This window comes from Poeciliopsis prolifica, unplaced genomic scaffold (genome assembly GCF_027474105.1).
Source record: "Poeciliopsis prolifica strain line A6 unplaced genomic scaffold, Auburn_PproV2 SCAFFOLD018, whole genome shotgun sequence".
In the NCBI taxonomy this organism is placed as follows: Eukaryota; Metazoa; Chordata; class Actinopteri; order Cyprinodontiformes; family Poeciliidae; genus Poeciliopsis; species Poeciliopsis prolifica.
Window position 1 is genome coordinate 2,066,660 of NW_026562393.1, and position 21,608 is coordinate 2,088,267.

The 21,608-nt window shown below is 37.3% G+C and overlaps 3 protein-coding genes across 4 annotated transcripts; 1 reads left to right on the forward strand and 2 right to left on the reverse strand.

The window, feature by feature from the left end:
* Positions 1-201: 201 nt before the first annotated feature.
* cdk5rap3 (CDK5 regulatory subunit associated protein 3) lies at positions 202-5,963 on the reverse strand. Its single transcript, XM_055042656.1, has 14 exons — positions 5,817-5,963; positions 5,537-5,582; positions 4,759-4,890; positions 4,442-4,542; positions 4,306-4,354; positions 3,965-4,143; positions 3,726-3,862; positions 2,939-3,083; positions 2,617-2,727; positions 1,901-1,982; positions 1,730-1,818; positions 901-1,106; positions 512-683; positions 202-329 (listed from the first exon to the last, which is right to left on the reverse strand). The coding sequence occupies exons 1-14, from the start codon at positions 5,820-5,822 to the stop codon at positions 264-266; spliced, it is 1,521 nt and encodes a 506-aa protein (XP_054898631.1). The 5' UTR covers positions 5,823-5,963; the 3' UTR covers positions 202-263.
* A 1,630-nt stretch (positions 5,964-7,593) lies between these two features.
* Positions 7,594-14,148, forward strand: prr15lb (proline rich 15 like b). 2 transcript variants are annotated; one of them, XM_055042458.1, is made up of 2 exons: positions 7,594-7,751; positions 13,055-14,148. In XM_055042458.1, exon 2 carries the CDS (start codon positions 13,134-13,136, stop codon positions 13,461-13,463), a length of 330 nt encoding a protein of 109 aa, XP_054898433.1. In that variant the 5' UTR covers positions 7,594-7,751; positions 13,055-13,133; the 3' UTR covers positions 13,464-14,148. The 2 variants fall into 2 exon arrangements, with proteins under 2 accessions (XP_054898433.1, XP_054898432.1); XM_055042457.1 differs by having other exon boundaries at positions 13,107-14,148.
* A 2,393-nt stretch (positions 14,149-16,541) lies between these two features.
* Positions 16,542-21,604, reverse strand: pnpo (pyridoxamine 5'-phosphate oxidase). Its single transcript, XM_055043288.1, has 7 exons — positions 21,355-21,604; positions 19,686-19,810; positions 19,503-19,602; positions 18,577-18,630; positions 18,367-18,495; positions 18,218-18,288; positions 16,542-17,465 (listed from the first exon to the last, which is right to left on the reverse strand). The coding sequence occupies exons 1-7, from the start codon at positions 21,538-21,540 to the stop codon at positions 17,303-17,305; spliced, it is 828 nt and encodes a 275-aa protein (XP_054899263.1). The 5' UTR covers positions 21,541-21,604; the 3' UTR covers positions 16,542-17,302.
* Positions 21,605-21,608: the final 4 nt, after the last annotated feature.

The following is a 21,608-nucleotide window of genomic DNA, read 5'->3' on the forward strand; positions in this document are numbered from 1 at the left end:
GTGAAAGAAAATAAACTTTTGTATGATGTTTATTTCCTAGGATATGCTCACTCATACCTGCTTTAACTGAGATTACTGTAGCGATCTGCTTCAACTGAAAATCTTGGTTACAATAACAGAAAAAAAACTATAGTCATGTGTTTATTTGCTTAAGCAAAACATAATTGTTTTGACAATTTACAAAATACAAAGCCACAGAAGTTTATATTAAATATTCTTTATTTCTCTTTTCAGATCAGAACATAATACATCTGCAGGGTTCACTAAATATTCACCCCCATAAGGTTGACTGGTCTGTTGTGGTATCTCTTTGAAATGTCAGCTTCAATCTGCAGAAACAAATGACCAACATATTATAGAGAACCTTGAAGGCGTATTCATTTCACTGCAGTTTACCGTTTATCTCATTCATTTACTTGAAAAAGGATCTATGACTTTTTCCCAGTGGCCTCCCCATTGGGAAAGCACCGACACCCTGTGAACATAAATAACTGGGAAAGTAATCTCATACCAGTTTCTGGAGTTCCTGGGTGTGTCCTGCCAGCAGGTCAACACGAGGCTCCAGTCTAGACTGCTCCTGAAGGGCTTCCTCTCTCCGCTCGACCATTGTGGCAGCTTTCAGCATCAGGATGTCTGCCTGCTTCAGCTTCTGCCTCAGCATTTCTGACACACGCTCAACATACCTGAACACCCAAGGAAATAAATGTTATGAACCAGAAATACAGCATGAGCTTTTGTTTCAGTTTTTACAGCGGTCACAATTTCCTCATGATTCAGACAGAATAGGTAATTTTCTCTGGCCCAGGTGCAAATTTAGGCAAACCTCACTTGGTTGGCTTTATTCAGTTGTGTGGAAGCCAAAAGAGCCCTCAAAAACCTTTCTGATGGTGATCATCGTACCTCGGTGAGGCCTGGATCATGAACAAGTGCTGCATGCGGAGCGAGGTGAGCCGGCCCAGAAGGTCCTGCACCTGGGATAGCAGTTGTTGGACGTGTTCTCGGGTTTGGCTCTGGATGATAGAAGGCGCCAGCTGAAACTGACTCATGGCCACCACGTCGCCCTCCTCCCCCATCTCGTTGACCCGCTGGGTGAGGAACGCCTCGAGCTGCACCAGCCACAAAACCAGAGCAAAACCCAGTAAAATGCTAAATAAAAAGAATCATCAGGGAGAAAACATTGATGATTCGCCTGGAGATTAGACTTACGCACTGAAAAACGTATTCTTACACCTTTAACTTTTTCTAAATATTCTCACATTTCAACCAAAACATCTTTATTAGGATCTTATGTCATCGACCCACTTAGAATAAGTACTATGTATCATTGTGCAATAAAGATAATCAATTGAAAGTAGAGCATAATTTTGAAGTCAATTAAAGTGATTGTTTTAATATTTTTACATTTGACAAATAAAAAGTCGGAAAGTGTGGAGTGTGTCCTACATTTGTATACAGGCCCTTTTATTCTGAAACTCCTAACATCAGTTTTGAACATTTCTACTTAATGACAATTTTAAACTTTTGTGATGAATGAAGACTTTTTGAACCTGATGAGAAAAACTAAACTCAGCCAAAGTCGATAATTTCAAAGACCTTCTTAGACGCTGAAGAATCACTGATTAAAAAGACGACAAAGAAGACTGGCTGTTTGGATTTAAAACATGATGCACTGACATTTTCAGCAAGCTCATTATTTGATTTATCTGTGGACCACAGCATACTGTTGTACCTCCATGAGCTCATCAATGAACTGGCTGCGTGACTGGGAGTTTTCCAGTACGCTCAGAGCATCTTCACCCCTGGCCACGCCCTCGGGACCTGAAGGAAAACACATTTGTTTTCAGGTTATTGCAACTTCTCTCCTGGATTCATCATGATTGTCATTTAAGAATAAACTTACAGTCTGTGCCTGTATCAACAATTTCTATTTCAACTGGAGCTGGTTCGTTGTTACCCCAGTCAATGCCATCTGCACCACTTTTCTGATGAAGCAGATCAGAACAATCACTGACATATTCACATGTAGCGAAAAGCTTAATCTGTCTTCATTAATCGCCAAACAACTGGGATCTCTTTCATTTCTAAAGAAAGATAATAAAATGTTTTTATTGGCTGCTGTTCCTCATGATTCAGACAGAATAGGTAATTTTCTCTGACCCAGGTGCAAACTAGTGAAGGGTTAACACCAGACATTTGGTGCAGGGTTGTCTCAGTGGAAACACAACCAGTGCCTAGTCAGTGCTAGCAGCTGTAAATAATTGGAACAGGTTTTGTGGAAAAGGCCCTTGTGCAAGGATTTTCTACAAAATCATGTAGAAGAAGTAAAAAAATAATTAACAAGAAACAGTGTTCCACACAGCTTAGCAGCACAAGTGACAGTAGTTCTGATACTCATGAAAACAATAAATTCCTTCACATGGTACTGATTCTTCTCATCAATAACAAAAACCTGTTACAGTGAGATCATGTTGCTGCAATAAATGATGAATTAGTTTTTTAATGGATTTTTACAAAGTGTGGACAGTTCTGTTATCGTACACATGATTTCGCCACATAGCCTGCAGAGTAATCATGTGCTAAACCTAAAATCACTCAGCTTATGCTTGTTTGTCAAACCTCGGATGTCGGCTCCAGAGAGATTCCCCAATCGATTCCTTCCTCCACTGTGATGCCGGTGGTCACGCCCAGATCATCTGACGGTTTACTACCAAAATCTCCCCAATCAATCTGAAGCAGTTATTAATATAATAGGTTAACGGACGTTACAATATAAACATGTAAAAGTAACATTTTAACTTAGTTTGGACCAGAAAGAAAAAGTAATTAACTCAGCTATGAAAGAGAAAAATAAGAATTTTCTAAGACAAAAACAGCTAATACTGTGATAATGTTAGATAAAACATACATGACTATATAAAATGATATTGATCAAACCAACCATGTCCTCTGTCGCTGCATCAGGAGGGGTTTCCTCCACCGCCGGCCTTTCAACTAGGCTGGGGACTTTCCCTGTCCTCCACTCATAAAACGTCACGTTCCCCTTTTTCTGGCTGAACGTCAGCATGGGCAGGACCGGTTCGGACCTTCAAGCAACAACATGCGAGCTCATAAATCTAAAGTTAAAAAGCGTCTGCATGCTTAATTAATCCGAACACAGCACATATTTACTTAGATCTAATGGAAAGTGTGGTGGTGTAGTCAAAGTGGGAAGAGTTTCCCCCAGAGAGTCCAGTCTCTTCACTGATTAAATCAAGAAGAGCAGGCCACAGAGAATCTTTTTAAAAATTTGGAACAAAGCTTAGGAATTATTATATTTATCAGGTGTGTAAACTTCTGTGCCCAGTGTGCTCATGGATTGTGCTGTGCAAAAGTTTTTATCCACCCCACATTTCTTTTAGAATTTAGCTTTTAAACATTCATCAGCAAGACTTTCTTGTCTTCATCGCAAACTTGAATTGCTAAATACTCAAGGCTGATTGAACAGAACATTTGGGAGAAAATGAAAAGAATCTGAAGGATGTTCAAGAATAAAAGAGTGAAACAGGAAGCAGAATATCCAAAGACAAACCCTTGACAATCTTCAGAAAACCTGAATAATTACTGATCAGGGCTATTTTAAGAAAAAAAAAGCAAACACAAGAAGCTCCCCCAAAACCCGAAGAGATGACTCAAGATTTTTGCACAAAATGAGTTGTAAACTGATTGCATCTTGATGGTAAACTCACCAATCACACACAAAGTTTGTGAATGCAGCATAAAGCTGGATTTGCTCCTCTAACTTTGCTGCATCCCTCCCCACCTCTTCCAGGACTGCAGGCAAGTCTTTCACTAGAGCCTGAAGCTCTCGCTGAACGTTTTCCCCCTGACAGAAAAGACACGCATAAAAAATGTATAAATACCATAATAATTATAACATGTGTTAGCACTGAATTAATATATAAGCATCATTCATCCTTGCACTCACAGCAATGCCATACTGCTTGCAGGCAGCATAGTAGCGTTCCCTCAGTTCGGCTGCTGAGCTCTGGCACTCCACCTCCCGCCTGCTGAGCTCCTGCTGCAGCTGCTTAGCTTTGGCGATCTGCTTCCTCAGAGCCGGCCCTTCGTAGCTCACGTTTCGGATCAGCAAGCTGGCCACCTCCGCTGGAACATGCAGCACAGGTTTTAGAAAGCTACCGATGCATCTTCAAAGCTTTTTTCATCTCCGTACAGCTCAACATGTGCACTTAAAACTGTCTACCCGTTTCAAACAAAGCAAAACTTCTGCACTAAAGACAACAGATTTTATTTTAGAAATGCACTCACCTAAATAAACATTATCTGCTTCATAGAGCGACACAATCTCCTGCCAGTCCTGTAAGCCAAACAGACCAGTTTTAATTTTTCTGACAAATATCACCATGCAATAATTGACAGCAGCAGATCATTTGAATCACTTTACCTTCATTCTCTGAGAAGAATATCTGCCAAAGATGTTCTTTGATGAAACCTCAGTTCCCTTTAGTATCTCCACTATTCTCAAACAGTGAAAGTAGTGGATGTCTGTTTGTGAAAACATAATAAAGGAATGGGGATTTATTAGGGACATACGAAAACGGATAGCTTTCATGCTTTATGGTTAAATCTTTGACTTCTGTTTGATAATTTAAAGGGTAAATATCACAATTTAGAGTCATAAAATTTTTGAATATTGAAATGATGAGATATTGCAAAATTATAACCTGGCTTTCCAGATTTTCAAAGATTTGAGAAACCTACAGGACCCAGAGAGAAGCTGCTTGATCTCCTCGTTTTCGGGCATGTCTTGAATGGCAGCGTTGATCTTTTCTCTGACTGTTTTCACTGTACTCTGCCACTTTATGTTGCAGTGACGCCGATCCACAAGCCAGTCTGAAAACACAAATAATTTAAAATTACTTAAGTCAAATGATATAGGGTCATATGAGTCACATATAGACATTATAGTTAAACTGCATATTTACAGCTGGATTTACTCCTGCAACAAAACATACATAAATCACCACAGGTTGACAGTCCTTGCATTCAAACCTCCAAATCCACACTTTTTCCTTAATGCGAAAGAACTTGTCATGAGAAAGCATCGAGCAACTTTGAGTGATGAGGTTTGCAAACTTCCAAAACTGGTGGAATGGTTGAGGTTAGTACTTATGTATATATGTATGTATGTATGTATGGATGGATGGATTGAGATCAATGTTGCACATACAGGTGCATTAATAATTACAATTACAATACAAAGGAATAGTGAATGCAGCATGAAAACGTGGCCTTTTCAAACTCATTTAGACCTGGAAAATTTGAATTTTTCTTACACTAAAAAGGAACAAGTTGAACTACAAACAAGAACATTCAAGTTCTGGATTGAAATTGGGCGAAAAAGCAGCCAAAAAAAAAAAAAAATGTCAGAACTTAAGAAAGTCTCATAAAGTACTTTGAGTATACTTTAAAAGATCAGTAAGTATATAAAAAAAATAATAAACGACTTCCACAGTTTGCTGTCCGTGGGGTGTCTCACCTAACAGCTTGCTGGTCTGGATGTCGATGGGGAGACTTTGGATATTCTGGTGGAAAGAAGAAGAAAAAAACAACCAACCAAAACATCAGTACTTGTTACCTTTTCATGGTTATCTCTGCCGCAGGACTGATATGCGAAATGCAAAGAACAATGTAGCATAACTCTGCAGGAAAAGGTTAGATTCTTTCAGTTAATCCCTGGACTTTGGATGTATTATAACTAGCTGACGTGTTAGCTATCAGGCTATTATTAAAAGAAAGTGCTTTTTGTTTTAGCTCACCTCCATCGTTTCTTCGATTGTTCAAAACGAAAACTCTTCTAGAATGTCACCATTTCATGCGGTGTAAACATTAATATCTGGAATTTTCACGAAATTCAACAGGATCTCAGTGTTGATGTGACACGTTAGGAGAAGCTTCACTAATCAGAGACGGCGAAGTTTGTTAGCCCACAAAAATTAACCAATGATGTTGAAGTATACTGACGGCCGCAGCTGATAGGTGGATTTATTGAAACCGCTTGATTGTAATACTCAAAAACTAGCACTAGATGGAGACAAATATCTGTTTAATTTCTTTTAACAAACACTTTACATTTAGTTATCTCAATAATGAAGTTGCATCAAGTTAATCAAGTTACTTTTTCATCACAGTGCCAGATATAGGCTTACATCGGCTTTCGTTAGTGCTTACATTTAAATAACATAAAGGTCAGGTTTTTTTTTTCTTTTTACATTTAAACATCATCGTGTGGACACAAACCACTACATAGAAAAAAAATTAAAAACCCCCAAACACCCAACCTCCCTCCCCCAATTCAAGAAAAATATCTTAGAAGCAAAGTCACTGACAGATATCAGTTTGGACATCTGTTTGGAAAGGCTTACAGACACATTACTAAGGCTTTGGGACTCTGGTTGATCACAGTGAGAGCTGTTAACCAGAAATGGAGAAAACAAGCAGCAGTGGCAAAACTTACCAGAAGAGCCTGGCCTACAAAATTATTCCAAGCACACATCAACAAGAACAGGTCCATCAGGTCACAAAATAACCCATAATAAGATCTAAACCCCAGAAGGTCTCTCTTGCCTTAGGTAAGATCAGAGGTCAATATGCAGCAATAAGTAAGAGACTGAACACAAGTGTTCCAAGGTGAAAACCTCAGCTGACCAAAAACAACTTAGACATGTTTCTTGTGTACACGTTTTTTATTCTGTGAACTAACTAGAACAAAGCAGAATTTATTGAAAGATGTGCATCCTATTACATCTGATGAAAAACATTTCAGAAGAACAGCCTGTCATGAGACTCAAATATGTAAAAAAATAACTTTTTTATATAGGGCCAAGCTGTGGCAGTTTTTGATATGGACTCCATGGGCAGTTGCTCATGGTGGCATCAGAAAGAGGTGTGGTGCCCAAGAAGTAGACATTATATCTTATTTATCCAGATGAACCCTTAACTACTTTGCTAATACTTGTATCCACGTGGACTGATGTAAGTTTCCCTCGTTTGCTACTGATTTCTGGGAGATTACTCTGAGACAAAAATGACACACTCTTACATACATTTTTGTGTTAGCTACTCAGATGATTCACATGAATCACTGCAGGTGTCTTTTGAAGTCAGGCAGCTGTGAACAGATAATCTTTAAATCCCTACAGCTACATTAGCAGATACTCTGAGCCATGTGGCCTAATTTCAGCTCATTTGAATGGTCACCAAGACATCCACTCACTGGGATTCTACACAAAGCCATGCAAAACAGCTCTGCATCCGTCTTACTTTGCTCCAATTTCAAGCTCACAATCACTCTGAAATGGAGATAAATCAATGTTTATCCTGCTAACAGCTACCTCCTTCACATAAAACAATATTCTCGTTAAAGGTGAGGAAAAAAAAAAGGTTTTCATTCCTGCCCGTAACACTGAAGGTCGCTTGGTGACAATGTTACAACATTGCTGTGCACTCTCAGCCAGGCGGGGCTTAGGTTTATGTGTGTTTGAGAAGGGTGTGTTCTTAAGTGGAGGACATGAGAAAAAAGGCTGGAGAGAAAGGGAGAGGGAGAGAGATGTTGCACCTGTTCACAATCACCTGAGGAGAAGAGTCAAGAGATTCACAAAAGCTGCAGCAAGGAGACAGACAGTCATCAGCATGGTGGGACGCTTCCATATCTGAGACACTCTCCTTCAGGCAGGCAACTCGTCGTCCCCAAGGTAAGAGAAAAAGTCCAGTTGAAACCCGATTCATGTCTGCAACAAGGGATGGTAAGAAGTCTGTAATGTGCTGCTAGAGGAGGTTTCAGTTACATAAGCGAAAGTACCAAAACCGATAATGGTTTCAATTATGTAAACTGTAAGGCTGTAATGTTCAACCGTTCAAAATAAAATAAAATACTGAAGAAAATGTAATTTAACTTCTCAATTTTTTGTTTTCACTTTTTATTTTTTGGCAATTTTCTTTACTTTTTACTGCTATAAAACCAATAACGTTAAGCATTCAGGGATAAAATAACATGAGGGTTTTGGAAGAAAAATACTTTTGAGTTACTTTACAAAACAATATAAGTTATCTTTTGGCTGCTGTTAAAATGAAATTTTATTTCTATTTCTCTGAATATTGACTTTTTTCAGGTCCAAATATTTGATTGACAGCAAATTTACACTTAGAGATTCAACACTTACTTGGTGGAAACCAAATATATACAGAAATATTAGGATTTAACATGACGAAGAATTGAAACTGAGCAAGAGTGACGCCTCCCTTGGTTGTCACAAGATTAGCCATAAAAGCAAAAGTAATACTTTGGACTTTGCTGCTGTGAAAGAAATGTCTCCATTTATTACCAGGAAAAGCGAATAAATACACGTTGTGATGAGCAGAAACAAATTAAATCCCCTCGTTTATCAACACCGTCAACTTTTCTGCTCTGAGCCAGGGTTGTGTTTTTCACTAGAGAAGAAACTTGAGAATCAGAAGCGAGAAGCTTCGTTGTGAAAGCAGCGGAGGCCCCGGTGTCCTTGGAGGACACCCATGTCTCCGTCTCTGCTGCTCCAACGTGGCGCTGCTGGTTAGTCATTTCCAAATTTCTTCCCTTTTCTCCCCCTGCTGAGACCTGTGGAAAAATCTGCTCAGCCGCACACAAAGCAGAATACACAGTAACTTATTAAAAATGAGCGGCGGAGGTGGGATGGGGGGGGGGCTCATGTCAACAGGACATTTTGTCTCAAAGGTCACACATAAGTCAAACAAGACTCACTGAAAGAAATGTGTGCAGAAAGTGTTCAACAGTGTCTTTTAAACAACTCCAATAGAGCATAAAATATAAGATTAAAGAAACACGGTTAAGTTTCTCTTCGTTTATGACCATCTGTTACGTGAGCACCTTCAAACTAAACACCGACCTTATTATGCAACGCAGGGTCAGGCTGTAAAATTAGGCCCAGACAGGTGCAGCGCTACGCTGCAAATCAGAAGTTTTATCTCCAGATCCAAAAATTAAATCTGAATTATTTTACCCCCAGGCAATTTGACTTTCCGTGCCAGGTGCCCAGTGTCACATGATCCAGATAAGAGTCTGATGAGAGTTTCTGTGAAAGGGCACAGGCTCATTATTTGCATAGGTGCTTCGCGATAAAAATGACCACACCAAAGAGAGATTTGTACGCCTCTTTGCTTCCTTTAAGCGCTCATAAAAGGGACATTGTTGCCCTTATGAAACTCATAAAGCCGGGGCTACAATCTGCACAGCTTCCAAGCAACTTTCAGATTTCAGAATCAGCTCAGTTTCAGGTGTATTCAGACTCAGGACAAAGGCACTCTACCTAAACTGACAGAAAGACAGTTTTATTATTAATAATAAGCCTTTATCTTACTGATAAAATAAATGGCTCTTTCTTCCCCAAATTAGCTGCACCATATTATTTCCAGAGCTGCCTCACAAAGTCTCTTACACAAGATGAAGAGCGTCGTAAATTCATTCGTTTTTACAGATTTGTTGCTTCGATCATTAACATTTGTTGTTAAGTCAATGCTATAACAACATCTCTCCAGTGCTGTTATGGCAACTTTGTGCTCCAAGTGGCTATTAAATGCCTTTAATGTGCAGAGACGAGATGGAGAAGTCTGTTTTGTTTGTTCAATTAGGATGCTTCTGATTAATAATTTCACTTTATTGTTGTAATCAGCAGTTAGTCAAGCTGACAGGAAAGTCTGAAATTTTCACATACGACATGAGAAGCACTGGATTGGGGTCCAGTGCAGATTTGATTGATCATGAGCTAAAGTATTGATCAGGTTCAGAGTTTGAAACAGAAGTTCAGTCTTTGAGGAGCAGCTTGGTCTTCTTCATGTTGGCAAACCAGAACTGGCTGTGAACAGAAGTGAAAGTATCAAATAAGATGGAGAACTGTTTAGAATGAATAAAACCAAAACACAACATTATCTGCTGTTTTAAAAATCTTTGCAGCCTAAAGTCACTCATTTTTATTTTTACTTTTAAAAGGTCACTCTTTAATCAAAATCTAAAAATGTAACTCATGCATGAAATGTGACAGGCACAAAAACTTCTTTTTTTATTTCATTCTATTTTTACCTCTTTTTGATGCTTTACAGCAAAGCTTTAGTAAACTCTCATGTTATTCATACACCAGATTTAACGCAAATGAAGCAATGTTCAGTCATTCTTACTTTTTCTCAGAGTCCGACTAGATCTGCAAAAACATGCACTTCTTTTGATGTAATAAGCAGTCTGCCCTATTGTTCAGCACTCTTGATGTGTTCTATAAACCTATCTAGACATCTATAAGGAAATTAATACAAAAAGTTGATTAAAACAACTACTTAAGAAAACCTTTAATATAGGATTTTGCGAAAAGAAAACAGCAACCAAACAGCACAAGGCTTTCAATAGGTAGATTGACAGAGGGCCATTTTAAAACAGTGCTCCATAAACCAGTTTATGATCCATGCACTCAGATTACCCAGTTAATAATTGTTTTGCTGAACAGTTATTTGTTTTAGCTGTCTGGTTACCAGGCAATGGTGAATTGTGGAGGTTATTGTTTCCTGTGTATCTATAGTGCATTGGGGAAGTGTTTGTCCCCTCTAAGATATCTTCCATTTTTCAGATCACCAAACAAAAGTCAGACAGAGCAAAGATAATGTGAGCAAATACAAATATCAATTTTCAAAAGAAATTTTTATCTATTTAGGGGAAAAAGTAGACCCAAGTGAACTCCAACCTTGATCAGTGTGGAGGAATTCTGACTCACTCTTGCCTTAAACAAATAAATAATATTACATTGAAGGGTTCTGAAGTGTATTTAAGGTCAGGTCTCTTCATTTCAGTTGGATTTAAGTCCAGAGCTCAACTAGACCACTGAAAAAAAACACTTGTTTTACTTTTTTTTAAGTTGCTGGTGTGATTCTGGTCATTGTCTGAATGTATAATCCAAATGCATTTGATTTTAGTGTCACGATTTCATGACTGGAGTAGAATCAATCCAGGTTCTGAAGCAGCAAAGCAGTCCCTGACCATCACACTCTCATGTTTGACAGTATAATATTCCTTTTCAAAAATTATTATTATTATTTTACAAGAAATTAATTCAATTAAATCCAAGAAGTTCAATTATTTTCTTGTCAGAGAATAACATACTTTCCTCAATTTCCTAATTTGTACCCAGTCTTTTAACTTATTCTGGAATCATGTTCGATTCGAGAACAAAGTGAGATTTGTAATACTTTACATGTTGTTTTGGGGACTTTTGTGAACTCCTGGATTAGTTATTGATGAGCCCTTGAAGTAGTTTTGTGGACAACATCTTTCACTTTAGTCTGATGGAGCCTTCACCCTGTAGAAAATGCTTTTCTAACAGCAACTTATTTATTTAAAAAAGATATTTTTATGAATTTGTTGAGAACAGACTTGATGTGATAATTTCCCCCCCCCATATCAGACAAGTGATTTCTTCATTCCAAATGTCTAAGAGCAATCAGAACTTGGTATGGTCAGAGAAACTGATTTGAACATTTAAAAAATGTGGTTCATTGCAGTTTAGCCACAATTTAACAATAGATTAATTTGTCATGCAAGACCAGGTTGGTTTGAATTTTGCTCCTTCAAAAATGAAATAATCGTACGCAGCTTGTTTTCTGGATTTATACTCTTGCTATCTTTGTTATCAGAGTGTGTTCCATAATTTGAGACATTTCAAGTGTGACCAAAAAGCAAAAACAGAATAAATTCATATGAAAATGAATCACAGAACCCTACATGTATACACACAACACATTTAATCCAGACAAATTTGATGTTACAACAGTAGCAGCAAGTCCTTACAGAAGTTTCTGCTCTGCAAGTTAAAGACTGGCAGCTTGTTTCTTGATCAGTGAGAAGCTTTTTCGTATCAGATCACATGGGAGTAACAGAAGATCCTGTTCAGATAATCATTAATTTATCAGCTGAGACCAAGGTGTCAGGTGTCGCTACGACTCCTAACCAAAGAGATGAGCAGCAGGTGAAAGAGGGCAATAATAGCTATGCTCAGCTTTCTTAGAAAGAGCCTGTTGAGCCGAACACTGTGTACACAATACGAGCATATTGTTATTTGTACTTTTGAACTGATCGACATGGAAAACAATTATGCACAGAGCTGCAACAGCAGTGGTATTTAAAGTCAAAGTCTTTTTAAACCATTTATTTGTTATTGTCAATGTATTAAGCAATTCAGCGTAAAATAGTCAAACACTTCTGACTCCACTTTCATTAGAAGCCAATAGTTCAGAAAATGGAGCCCAGAGTTTCAATAATACAGCTAATTTTGTTTGTATTGTCCTTATTATTGGTCTGTTGCTTATACATGACCAACCAGCAAGCCTTTTTTTTTTTTTTTACTTGAATGCTTCATTATCTGGCAACCTAATGGAGTGAAAAAATAAAAAAAAATAGAGCTACTCAGCCATCTGCACTTTCTCTATTAATACACATGATAACATTAGCACAGCAGCAGCAAACCTCTACAATTTGTCGCATTTTGAATTATCCGATTTTGATCGCACAAAATCAAACATTGTGGGATCACGATTATTTCTAATATATATTACCAAAGGAGAAAAGAAAGAAAATAATACGGTTTACCACTCGTCAGTGTTAATGATACACCACAATTTCCTTCAACACAAAAGTACCGGTTTGCCACTGTCATGCAGCATTAATTGAACATTTACAGAAAACAGAAGGAAAAAAATAATAAAACAATTAAAGGAGCTTAAATTTCAGTTTTTTTTAACATATGTTAACACCAACTCTGCAACACATCAACCCACAGCAGAAAGCTGGGAAATTAACAGTATGTAACTCCCACTCCCATGTGGTATTGATTCAAAAGTTAGTTATCTGTTTTATTGTTTTTATCTTGTGAAAAATGTTTTACTTTAATAACATGAAGTCATTGAAATTTCTATTACAATTCTCAATCACTGTTTGCCTTTCAATATCTTTTGATTGTCATAACAGGGTTAAACTGAATGCTGACAGCCGACTTAACGGTGCATTGTGGTTCCTGCAGGGCCATCCCTCCAGTCTCCGTGCTGCTATGGCTGACTCCAGCTGGTGGAAGCTGACCTTCTCACGCAAGAAGAAATCTGAACCTAAGGTTTTGTACGAAATCCCAGCAGAGCACGGATGCAACAATGAGAACAAAGACCAAGCAGGCATCTCTTCAGACAATATGGACAGCCAGTTCAATGCAAGGCTGGAGAAAATTGTGGATAAATCTGCCACCAAAGGGCGTCACGTCAAAGTGTCCCACTCCGGTCGCTTCAAAGAGAAAAAGAAAGTCCGATCCACGCTGGCAGAAAACCCAAGCCTGTTCGCAGAGCACAACCTCAGTAGTGAAAATCACAAAAACAAGACGGACAAATAGCCAATTACATCCACAAGATCATAAAAGTGTCATAAATCACTCAGACAAGGGCTATTGCCATACTGTACCGCATCCAAGTGGCTACAGTAACTAAAACAAACAAGTGGTATCTTGAAACCGACATTAATATATTCACAAACTGAATCAGGGACCGGTTCTGGAAACATTACTCTCATTATTGTAAATGTTGAATTCTAACAGCAAATGTCCAAATGTTCTCAAGCATTTTTTATGTTTGCACTGGTGTTTTTTTTTTTTTTAAATAAGAGCTGAAATGAAGTAGCTTAAGCTTAACCTCCTTTGTTTTGTGTGGCAATTATGAATTTTTATGATTTGAAAAAGACCTTTTATGAAAAGATACAGTCCATTTGCTTGAATTTTATGAAAAAACATGCAAAACTTGATGAAAATACAAAATGTCAGAAAAATTATTAAATGTTCACAGTAGCCCCAGAAGATATTTAGATGGCGTTAACTATTGTTTTCTAGGTAAATATCTAAAATAAGTAATAAAAACTCTGAGAAAATGATTTATCACCTTGTGAAGGGCTTTTTGTCCATTTTTACCGTGCTAGAATAATAATTGTTTAGTATGTTTTTTATCAATCAAATGCAAGTTTATAAATTTTGTAAATGACTGTTGTAAAGATTTTTAGGGTAACATTAAATTATAACTTCAAATAAACTGTTTCAACATTTGTATCAAATTTTATTTCACATACACCAACAAAACATTAGAAAACATTTGCATTGGTATTTATTGGTAACAGAAAACAACAGTCAAGTTTTTTTTATAAGGAACAAGCTGAATAATTAAACAAGTTGTATGACATACAGCACTGTTTCAGAGAAAATGTCATTAGACTTGTTTTTTTTCTCTTCATTTTCTGAGTCAGAAAATTGATGAGGTTATTAGAGAGATGTGCACTAAACCTCCATTTTGTGCCTTTGACCTCATCTCTTAATACAAAGAGTTCCATATATGCCATGGATGCTTTTCATAGCACAGCCAGGTGGTACGAGAAGCTAGAAAAGTAAATGGTTTTAAAAATGCAATGAGCCCTATTTTTAAAAAATATTATATTTTTACTATAACAGCAGGTAAATAAATATTAAGCAGTTGAATTTAAGTCTCTGCTTGTCATTCGTGTTGGCAGGGTGAATGATGCAGAAAGGTACCAGTTGCATCAAATGGACATTTAAATAGAGACTATTATTACTACTCATTTAGTGTTGTATTCCTTATCAGAGAAGGCTAGAAATTGACCTCCTGCTCCTGTGTAAGTTACGGCTTAAGAAAAAATGAAAAATTAACTCATGATTGATTTGAAATGTTTTTATGCTTTTAAAAGGACATTAGATGCTCTATGGTAGAATGGGAATTTGGTTAGGGATCAAAAGACGATGAGGTCTTATTCAAGTGAACTGTTGGAGATAGGACAATGTCAACTTGTCTTTCAGTGGTTGAGTTAAATCTAGACTTCAGCCTCATTGTCTTGATTATTTGTCTATTGGTAAATTATAGAAAATAATACACTGATTATAGGTAGATTCCAGTTTGACATGTGCCAAATAAGACACAAATTAAACTTTGTAGCTCAGTGCTGACCACCACAATTTTTCTGTTTATGTGCTAGTTAGAGCTGGCAAACTACCACAGATACATGCTAATGAAACTTAAAAAACAAATTGTAATATAAAACTACAGTTGTGATTGTTTGTTCCTTTTAATTGATATTTTTCCCCAAGCAGAGTGGGACAATAAATAGAATACAGATAAAACATAATCTCCATTTGTTACGTTTACACATTAGTGAAGCAGCACAGCAACTTACTGCAGGAAGGTTGCTGTTATCGTTTACAACCTTGTCAGTCTGCACATAATCCCCTTTCAAAAGATACAAATTAACATTAGAAAGTTTTCACTGCTAGAAAAGGAAAGTTAGAAAATAAGAGTGTCAAGATCCAATGGTTAACTGGCTCAGAGTTGATTTAATCTATGAAATTAATACCACCATAATAAACTTTTTCAGGTGCAACTTTATAAATCAACAAACATATGAAAAGCTAAAGAAATAGCTGTTAGAGGTACCCCCGTTTCTTTTGCTGAAATTATTTATGTCAATGTTTATTAAAGTAAAACTATTTCGTTGTATCTGAGGTCCTTTCTTTGCAGTAGGTGGCTTTCTGGATGCGAGATCATTAATATATTCAGGAGGAAACACTCTGATGGTTGCTGCTGTTAGCAAGCTGATCTTGGTGAGATCACTGTGTCATGTTATAAAGCAGTTTGCTGTTTCCCCCTCAGCAGTTGCTGTTGTTGACCTGGTGGTGGTAAGCAGACACTAGTAACTCACACTCAGCTCTTGACTGCTGCTCTTCATTTAATAATACAGCTCCACTAAAGCAACTTCATAAGCTAAATGTGGATCTAAATGCACATTTGAGCATTTTGTGCAAGACAGTTCTTATCTTTCTTCAGATGTGTGGGTATTAGTTATTTCTTCCTTTAATTATGACTCTACTGCCACCTGCTGGTCGAACACACTCAGGCTTTTGTTCAAAATTATACTTTATTAGTTTCAAATTTAACAATGAATGGCTTTAAAGTAGTACAAGACAGCAGTAGCACTTTTAATCTCAATGTTAAAAGGCAAATATGGTCTGCAACAATTACTTTATCCCTCACTTTAATAGGCTTAATGTTATAGGCTATTTTATTTTAAAGACAGGTCACATTTTCTAGTCATCTGTTTGTAGGCATTTTAACTGGATTATTAAATGCCTAATCATGTATTTAAAAAACAACACGATTATGGATCTGGACAGCCGTTGTAGGCTCCCATTTTAGAAATTAACTTTTCAAGTATTACCAAGAAAACATCAAACTGAAATCAGAAATCTGCTTCAATTTTCTCTCTTTCACTTTAAAATATTATTCTAGACAGAAATCATGACATCAGCTGCAGAACCTTGAACAAGTATTCACACCGCATAAACATCTTCCTATTTTGTCAAATTATATCCAGAAACTTCAATGTATTTTATTTGGGGATGGACAAAACACAACCTACCCAGTAATTGTTTATATTTTATTTTTCAAATTGAAGTCTAAAAATGTGGTGTGCATTTGTATTTACTCACTTAGCCCTAAAGAAAACATCCAGAGCTAAATTAATCTCATCTTGCACAGCTGTTTAGCGCAGACTTCACGGGTCAGAGAAACATGAAGATGCTTCGCTCCAAAAAAGCCAAAATTAAACTTAATGGCCTACATTCAAATCTCTATATGGAGTAAAACTTACACATCACCATAAATACACCATGGCAACTCTGAAAAAATGATGGTGGGAATGGTTATCGTCAACATTTCTAAAATTTTTACTTGTAAAGTAAACATTTACTTCACGATATGCACTATGTTGGGTTTCTCTATCATATAAAGGCCTAAAGAATTTCACCAAACATTTAACAGGAGACAATGTGAAAGACATGGAGGGATGTGAATACTTTAGCAAAAGCCTGTAAACTGAATTTGCACTTGAAAGACAACTGTCCTCTTTTTAAGATGTGAAGACACTGAAGTCGGGGAAACAACCAGCTGCGACTCATTTGTGTCTGAGGAGGCGAGCTTGCCTCGTTTCTTTTTAAAGCCAAAATAAAACATGAAGTTTAGTGTTACAGTCAGTTTGCAGGTTCACATGGTTCAAGTCAAAGAATCGACAGGCACAGTTGACACAGATTTAACAAACATCAAATGGTTTTCCCCCAGTATCTTCAGATGTTGGCTACTTTTTAAGTTCATGGTGTTCTGGATGGAACATCTGTGGAGGTAGATCTTATGGAGAAAGTCGCTGGTACACCCAGCCTCCCTCGGCTTCGTGCTGGAACTCCCCCCGTTTCTCTCCGTCCTTCGCCTTGGTGAAAACGATGCGGTCGTGGAGTCTGTTGGTCTGACCCTGCCAGAACTCAATCGAGTGAGGCTTGACCAGGTAGCCGCCCCTGAAAGATCACAGGACGCAGTTGGAGTGTGATGGGGAAACACCATGCAGATCGTGCCGATATGCTGCTTGTGGACAGTTCAAACATTTGCAAAGTTACTTTTTATGAATAGCACCTTGCAAACAGTTTTGCACTCTTTGAAGTTTTTCACATATTGCCACATTACAACCACAAACTTCAGTATATTTTGATAGACTTGCACAAAACAACACATAGTGCTGGAAAGGAAGGAAGATAATATTTTGTAGAACCACTTCTATTATTTTCTGTTGCACTAACTGGAACATAGTATAATTTCAGTTTTTTGTATGATGAGAATAAGAAATCTGACAAAACTTTCCCTCCATGCAGCCAAACTGTCTTGTGATATTTTGAAAGAATTTTAGTTGATAGTCTTCTAAGGTACCTTTTCATTTAATCCGGACAACATGCTCAATATTTAGCTTCAGTAAATGTAACTGGTGGAATGAAAACAAGGATGAATTATTTTTCTGTAAATAAATAACCAATGAGGCACATAAAGGAGAATAAGTATGTTGGTTGATATTATAAAGATATGAAAATGGTGGACATTTTTTAGTTTTGATGCATTTAATAAATATAAAACAATTATTTTAACTTTTCAGTTTTCAACCTGCTGTTCAAAAGGAATAAATGTCCAATGCACTAATTAATTGGTGCATTTAGATAATTAACTTTGTTAATTATTTTCATTATTTGGAAATAAGCATAAAAAATGCAAATATTCTCACCAGTAGTCTGGCATTGGGACATCTGTGTCCTTGTACTTTTCCTCCAGTTCAGCATTTTTCTGCCTCAAGTACTGAAAAGCATACTCAAGATCAGCCTACAAAAGTTTTATGAACATGTATGAGCTAAAACACAGAGTGCCATCTCTTACATCTCTGTTGGGAACTGGTGTACTCTGTCGGCTCACAACGGCCCCGATCTGACTGCTCTTCGGCCGGGAGTGGAAATAATCACAGGAGTTCTGGTAGGGGATCCTCTCCACTGAGCCCTCAATACGAATCTTTGAATTAAAATTACGACAAACTGACCATCAGTGGAGGGGAAACTGGGAAACAGGGAGTTATTTTATAGTGTCTCTTACTTGTCTGTTAAGTGGTTCCCAGTAAAAAACCAGGCATGCATATGGATTGGTCTCCTGCCGATAAAATGTCAGTCAGAAACAGAAAATATGCATATTAAATTGACATTAAATGATTATAATAAAGCCTATGAAAAAATTTATAATTATTAGTTCAAATTGCCTAATTTGTTGGAATGTTGTACCAAAGGCTTCAGAAAAATCACTTAAGAAATTCAAGTCACTGAATAGATTAATTTGAAATGTAAATTTCAAATTTTCCTATTTCTAAAAAGAAAAGAAAGTTAAATAATGTCTGATATTTTTCAGTTTAACAGAAGATTCCAAAGCTTTGTCTCACCGCAATTAAAAAGTTTGTTTTAACAGGACAAAAAATACAGCTGACTGAGTCAATCAAATTATATATCTTTTGTCCAAGACATGTAGGAAAGAAAACTAGGAACATCAACGTTTTTCTAACATTTTATGAATGAGATGAATCAAACAGTAACATTTTAAGAGAAAACTAATTATTGTGTGAAAACTGCATTGTTTTCACAATCTCTATGAACATCATCACAAAAACAGGTTTCCCCTGTAAGGAGGAAAAGTGCAAAGTGCAGTTACAACATTATTATTAAATTGTACAGCATTAAAAGCAATACACTGCATTCATGATGCAGGAAAGGAAGTTTTTTTTATAAATTTTGTCTACATATAACAGACTGGCACTGTAATGAAATATGTGAAAAACGAAATTTATAATGGGCCGAATCAAAACTGGAAAAAGCATGCTAGCATTAGATCAGTATGTTAAACTGCTCGGCAAGAAAACATCATTAGAAGGAGAAAGACGTGAGCTTACGGAAGAGAAATAAATTCTCTTCCGAGTCGACTCGAGCTTCGTTCAATTTTTTGGCGTTATAAGGATTAACAACACATTTACATACCAACTCATTGCCTTTTCTGCTCTCGTAGTTTGTGAAGAAGCGGAAACCTTCGTGGCTGTAACCTTTCAGGAGGACCATACGCGCAGATGGACGTCCATCCCTGGTCAGACAGAGGTGACACAATTATGGAAGGTATTAGTCTTTAAAGTTTCAAAGTCACAGGGAGATGGTAGGGTTACCTACTTGGAGGCTGTGGCGATGCACATAGCATTGGCCTCTCCGACTTCAGGGCACTTTGTTGCTTCATCAAACCAGTTCCCAAACTCCTTAATAGGGTCCAAAGATCCAAGTTGACTCTCCTCAAAGCACTGCATAAAAAATATCTTGTTTAGGCAGCTCACAAAAGAAAAAACAAGGAAGCAAATTTGAGAAAATGTCACACACTGAGAGAAATCAGGTGGTGAGCAATTTCTAGTTTGAACAGCCAGTGAGAAACGCAAAAATCCAATTCTTTTCGGAGTCAGCGAAGGAACCATATGTAAGCTCTGCAGGTTATGCAGGCAACACACTTTGTTGTGGACTTTGCTCCTAAGTGAAGATGGCTCAAGCTTAGCCATTAGTAGTAACAGAGGCCTTCAGAGTTGAAGTCAGAAAAAGTACAAAGATTCTGGAGAATGCACAAATGTAGTCATTTGCTAATACAAGATAATAAAGACAGTTTAAAATATTGAACCATATTGCCATTATTTTTAAAATATTTGTAAACCTCGGTTCAAAGGAAGGCCCTCTTTGACAAAAACAGTGTGAAGTGGAAATAGTTTTAGAAAGAAAACAGATATATTCTTTTTACAGACTATAGTGTCTTATTACCTTATTACCTTAATTTCATGAGTGGTATTTCATGAGTAGAAATACCACTCGTGAAATCCTAGTCACCAGAACACATTGTCCGGCATGTTTTAGGTGTTTTTGAGCTTCCACACACCTTATCTAAATAAATGGACAATGGACTCGTTCGATTCTGATCGAAAAATTTAAAACATGAAGACTTGAAAACCACTGATTTTTATTATGCTCTACTGTGCTTTGCAGACATCAGTCTCTTATTGTTACCTTAAAGCAAAGCCCAAATTATTTTAGAGCTGAAGGTCTCAGATGTCTTTTGCAAGGCTGACAGTCCCTGAATGTAAGAGAATGTGGACCTAAACGGTAAGAACTCCAAAACACTCTCAAATCCAGCAAACCCATGAAAGACAGGTTTAACAGTAATAAGGAAAAACACACATACATTTTGTTGCGCAGCATTTGCACTTTCTGATATCCGTTTAGTTCTTGCTCTCTCTCATACTCTAAAAATAAACCAGGCATCTGAAAAAAGACTAGTGATGGATGATATGTAGGCACTTAAACACCACTGGTTCCACTGGCAGGAACATATCAAGTCAGATCTTATGTTAGCCTATAGCTTACAGTAAAAAAAAAAAAAAAAACTCTTAAGTTTGTAAGAAGAATGTGGAACAAGGTTATGAATGCTTTGCAAGAATCTTTAATTTGTTTACAGTTGAACAAACCTAATGTCTGCAGGATCAACATTTGTTTTAACAGTAGGTGCATCATGCAAACCAAATTGGTCATTTTCACTGTTTAGGCTCAACCAAAATGAGTCACTCTCTTCTTATGGCTGACCTATTTGCTTTTTCATTAAACAGTGGATGGCTGGGAAAAGGTCAAAGCCTAAAGCATGCAAGGAGCATTACGAAATGAGGCAAACAATTCTTGCAGGTTTACTTGTTTCCAGTTTTCTCACTACAGATTTAGCACGATGCAAAATAGCTGCTTTGTGACCTTGCACCTGCAGACTGTGACTTCTGCCTTTATTTGCTCAACACAGTGCATGTTTCTGCTTACTCACCTCCTCATCCCCTCTATATTTCTTCCTCATGTTGCTCAGATCCATGTTGCTGCCGTCACTTATCGTTTTGCTGCAAAAATTGAGTGCAAAAGCGACCCGTTCCCCAACAGACAGACTAATAGGAGAGGGGGAATTTCTACCGAACAGGCTAAAATGTCTCAAACTCACATTGAGTATGCGCCTCATGCTTGTCAAAATTACTCTGACGTAACCTTTACGTAAAGGATTATGCAAACGTGCAGCTTTTGTGCTAA

Bases quoted from the DNA above. Each gene is read 5' to 3' on its own strand.
- cdk5rap3 (XM_055042656.1), bottom strand. The intron at 4,355-4,441 runs GTAAAGTGATTC...TTTGGCTTACAG, and splicing joins ATTCTTCTCAGAGAATGAAG to GACTGGCAGGAGATTGTGTC. The intron at 3,863-3,964 runs GTGAGTGCAAGG...CTTTTCTGTCAG, and splicing joins GCAAGCAGTATGGCATTGCT to GGGGAAAACGTTCAGCGAGA.
- prr15lb (XM_055042458.1), top strand. From the start codon at position 13,134: ATGGCTGACTCCAGCTGGTGGAAGCTGACCTTCTCACGCAAGAAGAAA.
- pnpo (XM_055043288.1), bottom strand. From the start codon at position 21,540: ATGAGGCGCATACTCAATGTGAGTTTGAGACATTTTAGCCTGTTCGGT. The intron at 19,811-21,354 runs GTGAGTAAGCAG...TTTTTTATGCAG, and splicing joins AATATAGAGGGGATGAGGAG to TGCTTTGAGGAGAGTCAACT. The intron at 18,289-18,366 runs GTAAGAGATGGC...TATGCTTTTCAG, and splicing joins CACCAGTTCCCAACAGAGAT to TACTTGAGGCAGAAAAATGC.